General features: G+C 36.6%; 1 protein-coding gene across 2 annotated transcripts in view; it reads left to right on the plus strand.

Annotated features, from left to right (window-relative positions):
* Positions 1-17,180, plus strand: part of DCC (DCC netrin 1 receptor) — a 995,961-nt gene that overhangs the window by 816,916 nt on the left and 161,865 nt on the right. For both annotated transcript variants that reach the window (XM_024580416.3, XM_045188039.2), the window contains exons 13-14: positions 4,307-4,448; positions 12,206-12,316. In XM_024580416.3, the coding sequence (XP_024436184.2) occupies positions 4,307-4,448; positions 12,206-12,316 (253 nt within the window). The remainder of the gene's footprint in view (positions 1-4,306; positions 4,449-12,205; positions 12,317-17,180) is intronic.

Here is a 17,180-nt window from a genome sequence, read left to right on the forward strand (position 1 = left end):
TAAACATAACTCAATTTATATGTAATCATATGTTTATAATTGCATAAATATTTAACTCAAAATGTGTGTGTTACTAGCAGACTTCAGTCTGGAAATGTGTTGCACCAAGTACTCGCTAACATGACTTTAGGTCATTTGGAATAACGGTGGCCTACAGGAACTCAAGAATGCCACGTTTAGTATGCTGCCCAAGTTCCTAATTTCACTTATCACAACAGATTGCATGTTTATGATAGTGAAGTAAAAACGTGCCAAGTCCTCAGTAGTATATAACTGAAGGAAAAATACAGAGAGAGCTTTATAATACCTTACTGACATTTCATCAAATGCATCCTGGTTAGTATCATCCAGTGTACAGGTTCACAAAAAGGCAAAACAGTTTTTGGAAATTGTTCTCACAGTTATAAACATAACAGAGTTTTAAAGTACTGTTTTATTAGTAAATTAATTCCTATTCCAATTTAAAATTCAATTAGCTTTCAGATGATCAATAGAAATATTTACCAAGTGTTTACATAAATAAATGTCAAAGGCTAAATATTGTGCTGTTATTGTATAATTTTGATATTATTATTTATTCTAAATGATAGAATTAAAAATGCTCTTCCCAGCACTAACTAGAGCATTATCAATAGGGACAGCCTTTGTTTCTATATCCTCCGTGAATTGTCATTTATTGATGCTGCCAGCAGGTCCAGTGAACTTTTTTTCTGAAAGTGGTTTATTTTTCAGATTGCCTCATCCCACTAAATGCACTATCATCTGAGTTGCTAATGCCAGAAACCTTAGGAGTCATTCTTAATGACTTTCCTCTTTTACACTCGACATTTGATAAATCACCAAGTCCTATCAAGTCTACTTCCAAAAATATATATTACATCTCTTCACTTCTTTGCATTTTTCTCATCTCTGCCTTACTCCTCGGCCTCTTTTTTACCACCTGTGCCTGAAGGTTCTATTGACTACAGTAAGAAATGTGAATAGTATTCTACAGAGTAAATTGGTCAATAAATATTTATGGAAGAAAAGGAGTTTTAAGCATGTTGCTAGGCAGTATAGCTCTCTCAATGTTCCTTTTATATACAGAGGAAAACCTAAGTCCATACACAAATAACTAGGTCCCTATTCTGCGCATTGTTACTGTAAATAGCTTTGCTTACTTCTTTCCTACCCATGTTCATTTTTGCCTCTCTTTACTTGCCCACTCCCTATCTCCTAATCTCTCGATTTCTTACCTTCACCCCTTTCGTTTCCTTTTCTTTCCTTTCTTTCTTGAAGTATTTACAATTTATTGCATAATAATTATGCACCAGCACTCTGATGAAATTTCCAAGCATGTTCCCATTATCTCTTTCAATCCACACCGCAATCCTTTGAGGTAGACACTCTTATTAGCTCATATTGCAGATGAGAAAACGTGGGCTCAGAGAGCTTAAGTGGCTCATTTACTGGTAAGGAAGAGGGCTGATATGGGTGTGAGCAGTTTGACACTGGAGGCATGGGAATCAATTAAGTATGGCAATATTTTGAGCAATGATTAATTAAGGTCTGAACTAGGGCACTGGCAGAGGGAAGGTAAATAAGGGGACAGATGGGGGATACAATATAAAGAGGTTCTTTGATGTGCTGATGGGCCCTCTTTAATAAAAATCCCTAGGGCCTCACTGAAAACATATTTGATTCTTCAAGCAACTTTACATGAGATTCAACAAGTCACCAGCAATTCAGAAGAGAAAGAAGGAGCAGAGTGGAGATTGATTTTCATTTTAGTTTCAAGATCCTTAGATTCATGCTATGTTTCAACCAAGGCATTCTTCTTTGCTACTAAGACCTTCCTTGGAATGATGCTCCCAAATTCTGTCCTGTGGGAATGCTATCCAGATACAACCATTTAGAAATTTATTAAAGGCTCTTTACTAAAGAAGCTGCATGTGTTTTGAGAGGAGTTTGTCTTCCCCTGCAGTCTACTATAAAGAGAATAGGCAAAATATCAGCGTGCAATGGGATATGTGGAATTAAAAATAGAAGGTTGTAAAATGTGGTTTCTGAAAAAAGTTGAGGCATTGGGCTTTTCAGGGGGGGTTTTTTGTTGTTGTTTTCTTACTTACTATTCATATCCACCTAGAGTGAAGGAAAGATAAAGGGATAAATTAATGGGGACCATGGAAAGAATAATAGCACATCACCAAATTGGATGGGGCTATCTCAGTCCATTAGGAAATAAAAGCCAATGACACTCTTTCTTTCAAATCAGTATACCTGGCTGCTCTCCACCATGCTATTTTTTTATGGTAATCAAAATGGGAATGGAAGAATTTGGGGAAGCTCGGTTTTACAGTTTTTCTTTTTTCCCAAATCTGAAAAAAAAGTGAAATTAATCCCTGATTCACTGTAACAGTGAAAAGGATTCATTTCCCCTTCTCAAGTAATAAAAAGGCCAAAAGTCAAGTCACAGCTACTAGAATTGATTTTTCAAAAGTCAAAGGTCACATGTTAAGTACTTTTAATAAAAATCATTACCCAGCCTTCCCATGAAGACTAGGTCGTATTACAAGAGTGTACCCATCACAGTGACAGCTTTTGGGGAATTGGTGGGGGAAAGGCAATGAATCTGAGTTACTGAGCCCTGGCAGAACAGACCTCATATAGGAAAGAAATACATTAGACCATTAAATAAAGAACAGTAGCTGGACACTTTCATTCAACTTCCAGAAACAGTATCATTTGGGATATCCAGCCATATCATCTGCAGAAGTTACACAGAAAGAATGTGAGCACCGGAGTTTTTGCCATCTGCTGGTGTTTGCTTGAAATCAATAAGAACACATAAAAGATGCTAATAAATTTAGCTGCTACTCAATTCTAATGATAGAATTAATTCCAAAGATGAATAATAACCACTGAGAGGGTTAACCTACTGGCATGTAGGGTGTATAAATGATCCTTTTAATTAATTGCTGTAGTCATTGATATTAAGGTATTGGCTATGTGGGAATAATTTATATAATCACTGGAAATCCCCAAATATGATAAATAAAAATTATTTATGTCAAAACTAAATACTTTTCATGTAGTCGTTAGTCTAATTAAGTTCTTCAGGCTTATCAAGTGATTATAGTCATTTGGTAGACATACTAAGCACAGCTATTCTCCCTTTTCAAGTGTGTGCATTGAAACTTCGGTCACTTATAAGACAGACGAGTGCTCTCTCAGTGAAGCCATAGCAAAGGATTAACTGGAAACATAAGATTTTACCTCTTGGTCTAAGATTTCATATCTTCATACATATTTTTATTTTCTATTTGAAATTAATTTTGACTTTTTATTTATTTTTTAAATTATTTTATTGTTGTTCAAGCACGTTTGTCTGCATTTACCCTTCAACACTCTCCACCCAAGCCATCTCCATCTCCCTCCCCTGCTTCCACCCGCCCTTGGTTTTGTCCATGTGTCCTTTATGGTTGTTCCTGAAAACCTCCCCACCCTGCCCCTCCCACCAAATTTTGACTTTTTAAAAAACAAGCTGCCATCCTTAGAAAATGATGCTTTTTTGATTTGCCAAAAGCTACTATTGGATATAATAAAATCTAATTACTTAAATTAAGTTTTATTCCTTTCAAGAATATTTTGTACGAGAATTTAGGTCAGTAGAATGGCCAAGTGGACATTCTATGATTATTTATTTTAGTATGAAATGATAAAAAGAACATCAGACTCAATAGCTGGATAATCTTCTAGTGACGGTACAAGGTGACTTCTGGCCATCCACTTGACTCTGTGCCTCAGTTTCCTCCTTTGTAAAATTGGTCAATGGCGATGATGTCTGCTATGAGTACCTTGAAGTGCTGAAAAATAAAAATGAGTAGTAGAATATACCTGGAAGATATAATTAGTCATCAAATCTTGTTTTCTTTTATAAAACAAATGTTGAAAGCAAAGAACATGTTCACACATGTGTACATGGGGTGTAGTATGGGGTGAGCAAGTCTGTGAATATTTAAAGCTGTGGGTTCTTTGGGAGCCAGGGACAACATATCATTATTTTATTCATTATATCATTATTTTATATCATTATATTAGTTTATCTCCTAAAGAACTTAGCCAACCAAATGAATTGTGTATTTTTGTCAAAATTGGATAACTAGGAATACTACCAAACTATAAGAATGGATGTCACTTGGTTCTAAAGGGAAATCCCTATCACTTCTGGCCTCTCTGCCTTACACTTGAGTTTTGGTCATTGTTTTACACTGTCCTGTTTTTCATCCTTTCTCCAGCATGTTAATTTACACCTCTTACTTTATAGAGTATCAAAGTAAGCTGGCTGCCCCCTCCATCAGGAACACAGAACGGATTTATTACTGGCTACAAAATCCGACACAGAAAGACAACCCGCAGGGGAGAGATGGAAACCCTGGAGCCGAACAACCTCTGGTACCTGTTCACAGGTCAGTGTGCACATGGTGGAGCTGTGAGCATTTCTGGTGAACTGCATGCTTTAGGAATAAAATACATTCTCACTTCAAGGGAACATTCTTTTTTATTTCCTGACAGGAGACATTTATGGGTCTGAAGAAGAATACCAGTTATATTTTGAACATAATATTTTCTATAATGCTTTCACTATATATTTTGTTTCTGGATCATTATCTTAATAAATGCATCCTAGATTTTTTTTAATCCATATTAGTTTCTCAGCATTGCTGATTCAACATAGCTCCTGTGGTCAAATAACTTTTAAATTGTAAACTAATAACTCTTAAAAGTCATCTAATCAAATGGTTCCAAGCTTAAGCCACTTTGATCTCACCTTCCCCAATCTCCAGGGGTGATGATGGTGATGATAGAAAATGGGAAGAAGGGTAGCTTGGGGAATAAACAGAGAGAGTGTTTGACATTTTATGAATATGAAAGCGACATTGGTGGAACTCATAGTATATCAAACTTCTCAATGAAAACTGAACCCAGTTTTCATGGCAGGAAAGAAAAGAGGTCAGATCATGGTCACACATTATTGAGCTGACCACCGTTTAGAACAAATACAGAGCCTCCTTGACTTCATATGGTGTCTCTCGAGAGGCTATGTGTCTCAGTCAATGGCTAGGTAAGAAGTGCGAGCAGTTTTTCTCTTTTTTATCATTAGTCAGAATCCCCTGACAGGTTGGATTTTGTACCTACAGAGACCTCCCTGGCATGCCAGAGCTTCCGGTGAGTGTGCAAATGTGGAATTCTCTCCTCGTCAGTGAGCACACGTGTGATGGTGGCTTGGTCTAGGGTGGCAGCAATGCGCAGGGCTTCACAGCCTTAAGAAGAGCATACACTGGTGCCAGGGGCTTGAGAACAAAGCAGACAGCAGCAGCTCACGACACGGGTCAGTGGGTGAAGTTGAGCAAACCCGGGACGGCACATGAACCGTGTCTAGGGCAATAGCCACACTGAAAGCTATGAAGCAAACTATTACTGCATATGAGAAGACAAGAAAGTGGCCCCTTTTTATTCCTTTCTCCATAATAAGTAATCGGTAAATTTCCATGTGAAATCATAGTGCAGGCTCACAACACACACATGTTAAGCCAGTTTTCTGCCTAAGACCTAATAGAAATCTGCTTTTCCCCCCTCAGGTTTTTGCCTTTTATGTCTATAAAATTTTAGCATAATGGTGAGAGTGCTTTCAAGGTAGATTGCTAAAAGGCACATTATTTGTTTTATATCTGGACAAAATCTGCTAGGCAGGTATTGTTGAATCTAAGCAAAAGTCATGGTACTACCATACCTTTATTTTTCTTAATTATATTTTATTGATTATGCTCTTACAGTTGTCCTAATTTTTCCCACTTTGCACCCCCCCACCCAGCATCCCCTACTCCCTCAGGCAATCCTTCACCATTGTTCATGTCCATGGGTCATACATATAAGTTCTTTGGCCACTCCATTTCCTATACTATACTTTACATCCCCACGGCTGCTCTATAACTACCTATTTGTACTTCTTAATCCCCTCACCTCCTCACCCATTCCCCCACTCCCCCCTCCCACCTGGCAACCATTAAAATTTTCTCCATATCCATGATTCTGTCTCTGTTCTTCTTGTTTGCTTAGTTTATTTTTTAGATTTAATTGTTTATAGATATGCATTTTTTGTCCTTTTATTTTTCATAGTTTTGATCTTCTTTTTCTTAAATAAGTCCCTTTAACATTTCATATAATAATAGTTTGGTGATGATGAGCTCCTTTAGTTTTCTCTTGTCTGGGAAGCTCTTTATCTTCCCTTGGATTCTAAAAGAAAGCTTTGCTGTGTAGAGCAATCTTGGCTGTAGATCCCTACTTTTCATGAATGAATATTTCTTGCTAATCCTTTCTATCCTGCAACTTTTCTTTTGAGAAATCAGCTGACAGTCTTATGGGAACTCCCCTGTAGGTAACTAACTGCTTTTCTCTTACTGCTTTTAAGATTCTCTCTTCATCTTTACCCTTTGGCATTTTAATCATGATGTGTCTTGGGGTGGCCCTTTTGCATCCATCATAATTGGGACTCTCTGTGCTTCCTGGACTTCCATGTCAATTTCCTTCACCAAATTAGGGAAGTTTTCTCATTTTTTCAAATAGATTTTCAATTTCTTGTTCTTTTCCTTCTCCTTCTGGCACCCCTATGATGCAAATGTAGGACCTCTTAAAGTTGTCCCAGAGGCTGCTTACACTACCCTCATTTTTTTGGATTCTTTTTTCATCTTGTTGTTCTGATTGTTTGTTTGTTTTTTTTTGTATCGTTATGTTCCAAATCATTAATTTGACTGTTGGCTCCATCCACTCTACTGTTGTTTCCCTGTAAATTGTTCTTTATTTCAATTAGTATATCCTTCATTTCTGACTGGATCTTTATTATGCTGCTGAGGTCCTCACTAAGTTCCTTGGTCATCCTTATAACCAGTGTTTTGAACTCTGCATTTCATAGATTGCTTATCTCCATTTCATTTAGCTCTTTTTCTGGAGTTCTAATCTGTTCTTTCATCTGGGCCATGTTTCTCTGTCTCCTCATTGTGGCAGCCTCCCTGTGTTTGGTTCTATGTATTAGGTAGAGCTGCTTTGACTCTGTATCTTGGTAGCATAGCCTAATGTAGTAGCTGTCCTGTAGGGTCCAGTGGTACAGCCTCTCTTACCACCTAAGCTGGGTACTCGAGGTGTGCCCTTTGTGTGGGCTGAGTACACCCACCTCTTGCAGTTGAGCCTTGGTTGCTGTTGGCAGATCAATGGGAGGCCAGTTAGCTGCAAGAATTGGCTGTGACCACTTACCACCACCCTCCGCCCTCCATGGAGGATCATCTGTGCAGGGACAGGGTGGTGGTGCTCTGATGTGATCTGTAACTTTCCACTGGGTATGCTGGCCCTGGAGTTTCCTGGGTGGTTCAGGTCTAGGCCAGCCCCAAGCAGTGTTTTGCCTGGGGCCACCCTTCCTGAGCTATAAAGCAATATGAGATGGCTGCTACTTGTAGTGGGCTTGGAGATTTCTAGGAGAATCTGAACTGTGAATCTAGGCTGGCTGCTGCTAGTGCTGGGCCTGGGGCTCACTGAGGCCAGCTGTTGCTTGTTTGAGAGGACTTAGGAAGTTGTGAAGCATGAGCCAAGACCAGCAATTTATATGGAAAAACAGCTTGGGTGGCCTCATAAGTTAGGTGGGGCAGAGTCTCTGGGGATCTCCAAGGCAGGTCAAACATGTTAGGCAGGTTAATGGAGTCTCAGATATGGCACCAGTTCTCTGGCTCTTTGGCTCTGTGGAGGGAGGCGTACTGTACCATAACTTTTAAAAAGCTTAACAAAAGACAAGATCCTATGCCTTTCCTCTAATGAAATTATGGAAAGAAGGTAAAAATAATTAAAGTTTAGTGAGGTATGTGGTTTTTGTGATACTTAATATAACATGTAGTTTACTTTGAAAATCACCAAAATTTAAAATCTTCCTGAAAAACTGTAGTATAATTCCTAAGATTTGTGTCAGTCTGGAAGGAAAAACTGTAAGTATAATGTAATCAAAGCCTCATATTTTAGTAGATATGGGCATTGAAGCCCTGAGATGTTTTCTAATCATTGCTTTTCTTTCTCAAATGAAAAAAGTTAAAAATATAAAATAAAACTTCTTTTTATAAGTAATTAATTGAAGGATGAGGATTCCAATAGAAAAACCAAGGAATGGATAGGCAATTTACAGAGCTATAAATAGTGAATAACCATGATAAAATGTTCCATCTTGTTAGTAGAGAAATGCAAATTAAAACAAAAATGAGTAAGCATTTTTCTTTGATTAAAATAATAAAGATAAAAATGAATGATGATACCTTCTTCTGGAAAGCATATGGGAAAAATACAATCTTTCATATACAGTTTGTGGGACAGAAAATCTCTAGAATCTTCCTGGAAGCCATGTGCATATGTTATATATAGATGTACATATGTATGTGTGTGTGTATTTATGAAGCATAAGTATATGATCCAGGTTCCACTACTAGGAGTGTATTCCAATTCTACAGCCATACATTTTTTGCAAAGTTTTTAACTCTAAACATATTTAACTCATTGCACTGTCACTTTAATAACAAATAATTAAAAATACCCTAAGCATCCAACTATAGGCAGTTAACTAGAAATTTCAGGCATAATCACAGCACAGAATATTATACATCTATTGAAAATTATGTAATATAAGAATACTAAATTATATGTTAAATATTTAAGATATATTAAGTGAGTAACTCAGTTTTAAATCAGCATTAGTATACAAGCTAATATTTATAAACCAAAAAATATAGTCATTATAAAATATTTAGAATAATATATGCAAAAATATTAATAGTGATTGTTGCTAACTTTTGTAACAATAAAATATGTATTTTTACATGTATTATTAAAATAAAATAAAAATAAAGAAGTTAAGACTCTAGTGTCATATTATAATTTTTACAAATTTTGGTTACAAAAATTGAAGATTTCCTACCATTAAAGCTACTGTGTGTACACCAAACAGCTAAGAAGGGAGTGGTCCAGAAAATCAACGTGGAGTAGTAGCCACATGACCTAAAGAACTTGCTGGCATGAGTTGTTCAGTATTTGTGCAAATTTTTTGGCAAAAAAGTTTATCACATCCGGCGCAATATTATCAAATCAAGATTCTGACTCCCTAAATAGACAAACTTAAAGGATTTTCTCTCTACAGAAGGTATAATCAGTTTAAAAATAGTTATATAAGGCATCAATTATTAGCCTTTTCACTTTCAAAGATTCTACATTAGTCCTGGGGCTGCCATAACAAATTACCACTAATGTGGTGGCTTAAAATAGAGATTTGCTCTTTCAGTTCAGGGAGTCCTAAATCCAAAACCAAACAGGGTTGGTCATTTGTGGAGGCTCTGAGAGAGAATCCTTCCCATGTCTCTCTCCTAACCTCTGGTGGCTGCTGGCAATCCTTGACATTCCTTGGCTTGTAGATGCATCGCTGAAATCTTTGCCTCCATCTTGGCTTACCTTCCTCTGTGTATCTCTGTGTCCTCTTGTCTTCATTGGATATAGACCCCATCATGAATCCAGGATGATTTCATCCGGAAATGAACTTACTATCTCTGCAGGACCCTATTTCCAAGGAAGATCACTTTCTGATGTATACATGAGTTTTAGGGGGGCACTATTCAACTCACCACAGACACCTTTTATTATTTTTTCTCTCAAGGACAATATTTTCAGTTGTATGCTCTGATAAAATTTATTCAAAAATAAATGATTTCATCCTACATTTTTATTCACCTAAATTTTGTGTGACAGAACTTCAAATAAACATGAGGTAACTCATCACCATTCTGGTTTATTGATTTTACAGAGAGAGAGAAAGAGGGAGGGAGAAAGAGAGAGAGAGAATGAACATTGATGTGAGAAACATCGACCAGTTGCCTCCCATACGTGCCCCGACTGGGGATTGAACCAGCCATGTTTTGGTGCATGGGATGGCTCTCCAATCAAATGAGCCACCTGGACAGGGCTCAAAAATTTTTATGTCAAAATACTGTGTGTAAGAAGATGGTATGTTTTAGTCAGGGTTCAACCTGAGAAACAGAACCATAAGAGATACACTTCAAGAGATTTAGTTTAAGAAATTGGCTTAAGTGGCTCACTAGGGATTGCTCACTAGGCACTTCCAAACTCCGCAGGGCAGGAAAGGCAGGCTGGAATTCTTGGACTGAAGGTGCTGTCTATAAGTAAAAGTTTTTCTTCAGGGAAGCCTCAGCTCTCCTCTTAAGGCCTTTCACCTGATTGAATCTGGTCCACTCAGATTACGCAGGATAATGTCCCTTACTTAAAACTGAATATGGACTTCAGCCACATCTGCAAAATACCTTCCCAATACAGTGTTTGAGCAACTGGGGACTGTAGCTGAGACTAGTTGACAAGTAAAACCGACCATCACAGATGATTGTTCAAATCAGCAGTTGGAGATGGTATTGGCATAATTGTTCATGTCTTCCAAAGAAAAATAAAGTTAAATTTCTACTTAATGCATTAGAGAATACTCTTGATGGAAGGGAACAATTCAGATAAGACCGCTGTGAAGGGCATGAGCTGCTGTGAAGAGGTAGACATTTCTTCCCAAAGTTTTCTACCAATTAGTTTTTCAATTTCTTGGAAGACCTCTGTAATCCCTCCACCACAGTATCAACCGTACTTATAAAAGGGTGTGATATTAACAAATAGCAGATGAATGCCATCTTAACCAAAGGATGAATCAAAGTGATATAAACCTACATGAGACATGACAAAGACCTTATGTTCAAAAGTGTGCGTTTGCCTCCTTGCTGATGATGTTGGATATTGTAGTGTATCATAATAATTTCTTTGTGTTAGTGGATCTTTCAACAATTGTTTCATATGTGTGCCTTCCATGTGCCAGGCACTTTAGTGGGCTCTGTGGACATACAATTAAAACATCAACAAAAGCAAAAACAGCAACAGCACCAGCACCATTCTGAGGCCATGTCTTCATGGAGCCTCAGTCTATTTTATAAAATCAGTACCCTTAAGAGGACAACATTCTGTGTTATAGATACATGTGTATGGGTGAGTTAATCAAATTGTCTTCTCTAATAGTACTACTTATTGAAGGCAATTGCCCCTTGACATTAAGAAGTCCATTCTAACCATCACTTAAAACACTATCTCTTCTTAGTAGTAAATTATAATTCTCCTCAATACCAAGGCTTATCCTCCTATGCAAATAACTACAAATATGTGATGTTATACATGATATAAGTGTCATTTCTTCAGTAATTTATTTTCTTTATGAATTTTCCTTGGCACCAAATGGACCATTTCAGGAAAAAAAAAAAGAGGGATTATATTTTTACCTTTATCAGGGTAGCTCAACACCTTGAGATTTAAGAACTTCTCAGTCTCAATTAAGTCCTCAACATCTCAACAATCACATCGTCTTTTGACAAGTGTCATTTGTTTTACAATAATTTGTCGTGTTAATGAGCTACTTTGCAATTTAGCTAAAAGGAAATTTATTTATATTAGAAATTGACATATATCACACTAATGATGCACAGGGCCCCCGTTACCTACCTGTACTCTCTGTGCACTCTAAAATAAGCCTGCAGTGTACAATATTGTATGTCCAAGTCATCATAGGGATAGACTTGTGTCATGCTCTATGGAAACAATGCAGAGCAAAGTATGCCTTGTGATGGTTTTGAGAGATGAAATGCCAAGTTTTCTTTTCCACTGAAGTGCAGTAGCTTTGGTTTCTTTTTTCTTGGCCCAAAGAAAACATAATCACTGACCTTGAATGGATGATGAAGACATAAATTTTTAGATTGACGGTTCTTGATTTATAGGCAGGCCTCTTCCAGACTGTGAGGAAAAATGAAACTTGCTATTTCTGATTATTTCTTCATCGTTCATATTTTATGTTCTGCATCTGCCCTGAGGCTATTTTCAGGGATACATGTTTATAAACTGGAAAAAAATAAATGAGAATATATGAAAAATAATTTGATTTTTTGCTGTAATATGTCTGACCTTTTGGCCAAAATAGCAATAATTACCACAACAATCACAAACAACATAAAGCATGTCTGCTGTTGTTAAAATTTAACTAAAACTTTTGTAACTCAGCTAGAAATACTGTTATTCAATATTTTTTTCTTTGTGGAAAACTCTTTCGTAGGACTGGAGAAAGGAAGTCAGTACAGTTTTCAAGTGTCAGCCATGACAGTCAATGGCACTGGACCACCTTCCAACTGGTACACAGCGGAGACCCCAGAGAATGATCTAGATGGTAAGCCCTTTCCTCAATCATTATCACTCTGATTCTATCTTCTTTGCCTCTTCAGCTTCAAAGCCTCCCTTAAAAACGTTGATGAACTTCATCTTTGGGGATATTTATTTTTCTGGTATCTTTAGATGCAAAACAAAACAAAACCAAAAATCCCTTAATGAATATAGGGTCTTCAACAATACCCCATAAATATAAATTAATTATGCATTAATTATAGTCCTCATAAGTTACTTTTTTCCAAGATAATTTGAAATTATCTTTTTTCTGTTGATTTTATTTTGGATAACTGACCTTAAACATTTTTGTCACAGGAACTGCTATAATTTCTGACAATAATCATGAAATATACTTGCTTTGCATAGTTTCTTTTGCTTTTTTATGTTGCTTCTGCAAAATTGAAATTTGTAGTTTTGATTTGTTTATGTTATGGTTATTAATATCTACTTTTTAAAATGTTTATTTATTGATTTTAGAGAAACACAGAGAAACATTGATTGTTTTGTTCCACTTACTGGTACATTCATTGGTTGATTACTGTATGTGCCCTGACTAGGAATCGAACCAGCAACCTTGGTGTATGGGGACGATGCTCTAACCCACTGAGCCTTATTTGCTTAGGGCTGGCCAGGGATTTATTTTTTTATGTGAAGGACAATCTGCCTTATTTGCTTAGTTGATAGTTATTGAGATTTATACAACAGTCACATATTAATGAATTAAATATAAGTAAATTTTTCAAAATTAGCAGATGAGAAATGATTTATGAAATAAAAATATCACAACTAAATAAAAAACAAAAACAAAAAGAAAGGGCTAATGGAAAAACAGAAAAAACTCTAAGTAATAAAACAGAAAAATGCCATAGAGATTTAGACTTGCAAATGAAAGAGATATACATTCATGAAGATGAGAAGAACTTGATAAAAAAGTTATGATCTGTAAACTTAAAGTTAGGTGATGAAAACTGGGACCAAGAAAAATGGCTGAAAGAATGAATACACGTGTATTGACAATGTGATGGACAAGATGACCGCCTAAATAACTGACAATAAAATTCCCTTTTTACTCACTATTTGACCTGAAAGTATCCAAGTTACTGGATGGTAAAAATTCTATATTCCTTTCTTTATCTATCCTCTTTTTCTCTTCCTCCTTCCCTCCTCATTTTTATTCTTGTTCTAGTTCATCTTCCTTTTTAATATATAATCTTTATTATATTTTTCCATTATCATTTAGTCCCCTTATACCCCCTCCCCCACCCCCGGCAATCACTACCCTGTTGTCCATGTCCATGAGTCCTTTTTCTCTTTTGCTCAATCTCTTCACCCCCAACCTACCCCTCCCCAGGTTCTTCTTTCATCCCTCTTCTCAAGTCTGTCTTCTCTTCCTCCTCAAATTCTTCCATCTCATTTTTCTCTTCCTCAATCTTTCCCTTCTTCTCTTTCTAAATAATTTGCCCTCATTCATGATTTTAATATAGTCACTGGTTAGGTTGTACAAAATAATTATGATGTCCATAAAACAATCAACACAGGCTGTTCCCAAAATAAGGATAATTGCTGCCCTGTGACAGCACATTCATTCAAAGGATGTTGGTAGGAAATTTACTAAGCATTAGGTATTAAGCTTTCCTCTGAGGATATAATAATAAATAAGAAAGACATGATCCTTTTCTTGTAGACCTTAGAATATAGCAAAGAAAGGCAAACATTCTAAGTGAAGTGCTAGGAAATTGCCATTTTATAGGTCAAACCTGGTAAAATGTTTGCTGTGTCCTATCTATCCACATAGGATGGATAGCTAGATAGATAGGCAAATAAATAGACAGACACATAGAAGATTTGCCTTTAATCTGAGACCTGAAGGATGGATAGGAAATAGCTATGCCAAAGTATGCATTAGAAATTGAGAGAGGAAGAGTAGAGGGCAAGGTAAATGCAGGTTTGAAGTCAAGACAGACCATGGCTCTGTTGGGGGCCTGAAAAATAGGCCTCAAGACCAAAACACAGAGATGACATGTGATGGGGTTTGTCAGATACCCAGGTTCCAAAGCTGTCAGAACCAAATGAAGGACCTTGAAATTTGTCCTAAGAATGTCATTAAGGCAATAATATGCTTTATCTTAACCAAGTCATTAAAGGATTTCTTAAAATAGTGACTTAATCATGTATGGATTTTGAAGAGATTACTCTGGCAGAAACATTTGAAAAGTGTATTAGAAGTAGGCCAGGATGGACTACCCCAGTTAGGACATGCTTGAGATACTATTACATTTTATGGAAAAGTAACTTAAAGCCCTGAAGATGTTATTTAAGCTACACAAATACCTAATTTTCCTATTTTACTTGAGCAGTAACTTTTAAAGTTTATATACTTATTCTTTAACTTATCTTAGATAATACAAATTGAGAAATTGTGGGGCTACACAATTGCACTTTACTGAAGTTTAGGGAACATTAATTTATGTAAATTTATGTACATACATTAATTTATGTATTTATTTACCCACCTTGTGTTTCTTCTTGAAGGTCTATAAAATAGGCATTTGTTTTAGGCATTAGAAGTACAGCAACAAATAAAATCCCTACTCTTTAGAAGTATACAGAGTATTGCGATAGAGATAAATGCTCTAAAGAAAAATCAAACATGGTTGAGGGAGTAGCAAATGGTTAGGGAGTACTGGTCTGTATACGAGGTTGAGAAGATCTCTTGGATTAGTTAAAATACATGCACAGACCTTAAGGCAGTGAGGGAGGTGGGCAGCCTTGTGAACACTTCGGACAACAGCCCTTCAGGCAGAACAAACATCCTGAGATTGAGCCCCATTGATGGGTGTAGTAGGGCAGGGAGGCCAGGATAGCTGGGCCTGAGCCGTGAGGATGTGCTTTGTCTTATCTAAAGAATAAAAAGACAAGATATGCTAAACAAATGCCTTATTTTTCTATTCTACTTGAGAAATAACTTTTAAAGATTGTATATTTGTCCTTTATCTTCCAATTCACCCTTGTGGGGTACCTATTATTAGCCTCATTTTTAAAGAAGAGTAACTTAAGCTAAGAAAATTTAACCACATCACATCGGTTAACTGTGGAGCTGAAACTCAAGGCCAGGTTTTGCAAATGAATGTCCAGCTCAGGTTATCAGAGCAAAGCCTACATTAGTGTTCCAGAACTGACCCTGTGGCCATAAGAGACAATGATGCAAGGGAACAGATTCTAAGAAATGAGGTCATATCACTTACCCAAACTAAGGGGCTATATCTCATGCTGAAAGGAGTAGAAATAAATGAGGCAGAGGTGCTGAAGGTCCCATAAAATACCCAGGATGAATGGGGCTCTCCACTTGACATATGTGCTCTTCCTCCTCACTCGACTGACTCACAGTCTCAGTGAAACTAAAATGTAATATCCCAGCTCCTGGGATGGTGCAGAACTTTTGCTTAACTGCATGCTTTTCATATCCATATGATCTTAATATAATTCAATTCACACATCTATTCTGATCAAGAATCTCTGTGCCTTGCTCAGGAGTAAGTAGAGTCCTAGTCAGTGCTGCTTAATTGGATTTGTTGGAATGTTTCCTTGCAAATGGCTTAATCATACCGCTCTTCTGTATGCAGCACTGTATCATCCTTACCTTTTCCTTATTTTAGAAGTGAGGCAGTTATTATTAAATATAGTTAAGAACCTTGAGTGTGCCAAGCAATGGGGGTGCAGAGGAGGGAAAGAAGAGGGAACAGCTCTCTTGAGGGATAAACAGATAGTGACTGCACTGGCTGAAAGAACTTCGTGAAAGCAAATAATATCATATTTTGCCATGTATATTGTGTGATTTATTGCCCAATTTTTTTGAGGGAAAAATAAGGATGTACATTATACATGAATAGTACTAATTCCGTATCTATATAAATGTTTTTAATTCTTTTATTTATGCTTATGTGTTAAAAGTGTAACTCTAGAAAGCAATAATGATATCCATATGCAAAATAATACCCTGGGATATGATCATCGGTTTTGTTTCTAAATATAAATAAGTAAATAATTGAATTAAAAAATTAAAACAAAAGATTTTTTTTCTGAAAGTTTGGACCAAAAATGTGGGTGCACACTATACACAGAAATGCATTATACGTAGCAAAATACGGTACTTCGACTAGAAACTCCGGGGAAAGGGGTTGACTAGGATTATGGGGAAGGTGTGAGAAAGCATGGTAGATATTCTTCTAAAAGAATGCCTTCTGGAAAATTATTTCTGCCCCTGTGGGTTCAAATTGCATCCTCATTCTTCCAAATGCTACTCATTTATCAGTCAGTTATCCTAACACGTTTCACCACATTTCCAGTGTTGCCTATTTTCTCAGTCTTCCACTTCTTCACTTGGACGATGGCTGCTCAGGATATTCTGCCCTTGCCCACAATGTATACATCGGCCATCTAAAAATGTAAATGAAAATTAATAGAAGAAAGCTAGCGGAGCTGATATTTCTTGGCCATAATGCTGTTATGGATTATGATTTGAGATTGTTCACCCTTAAAACATAATGAAAACTAATAGCCACTTCAGGGCATTTAACTATATGATTGTGGGAAAAATGTATTTAATCACTTGCTTTGTAAAGCAGTCATTTGCTTGCTGTGAGAGATGAATAGGACCAAATATATTGGGTCCTATACTCCCCTAAATGATTTAAGTTTCTCTTTCTCTCCTTTGTTTTTCTCACTTTAATATTTGCATTATTCAAATATTAAAAAGGGTAACTCTTGATGGGAATTAATAATTGGACAAGTGTACAACTTCAGAAGTGGTCACAAGAAGCTCCAAAAGAAAGCTCAGCCTGATGGCTTGAGACAGACAGACAGATAGA

This window comes from Desmodus rotundus, chromosome 10 (assembly GCF_022682495.2).
Source record: "Desmodus rotundus isolate HL8 chromosome 10, HLdesRot8A.1, whole genome shotgun sequence".
Classification (NCBI taxonomy): domain Eukaryota; kingdom Metazoa; phylum Chordata; class Mammalia; order Chiroptera; family Phyllostomidae; genus Desmodus; species Desmodus rotundus.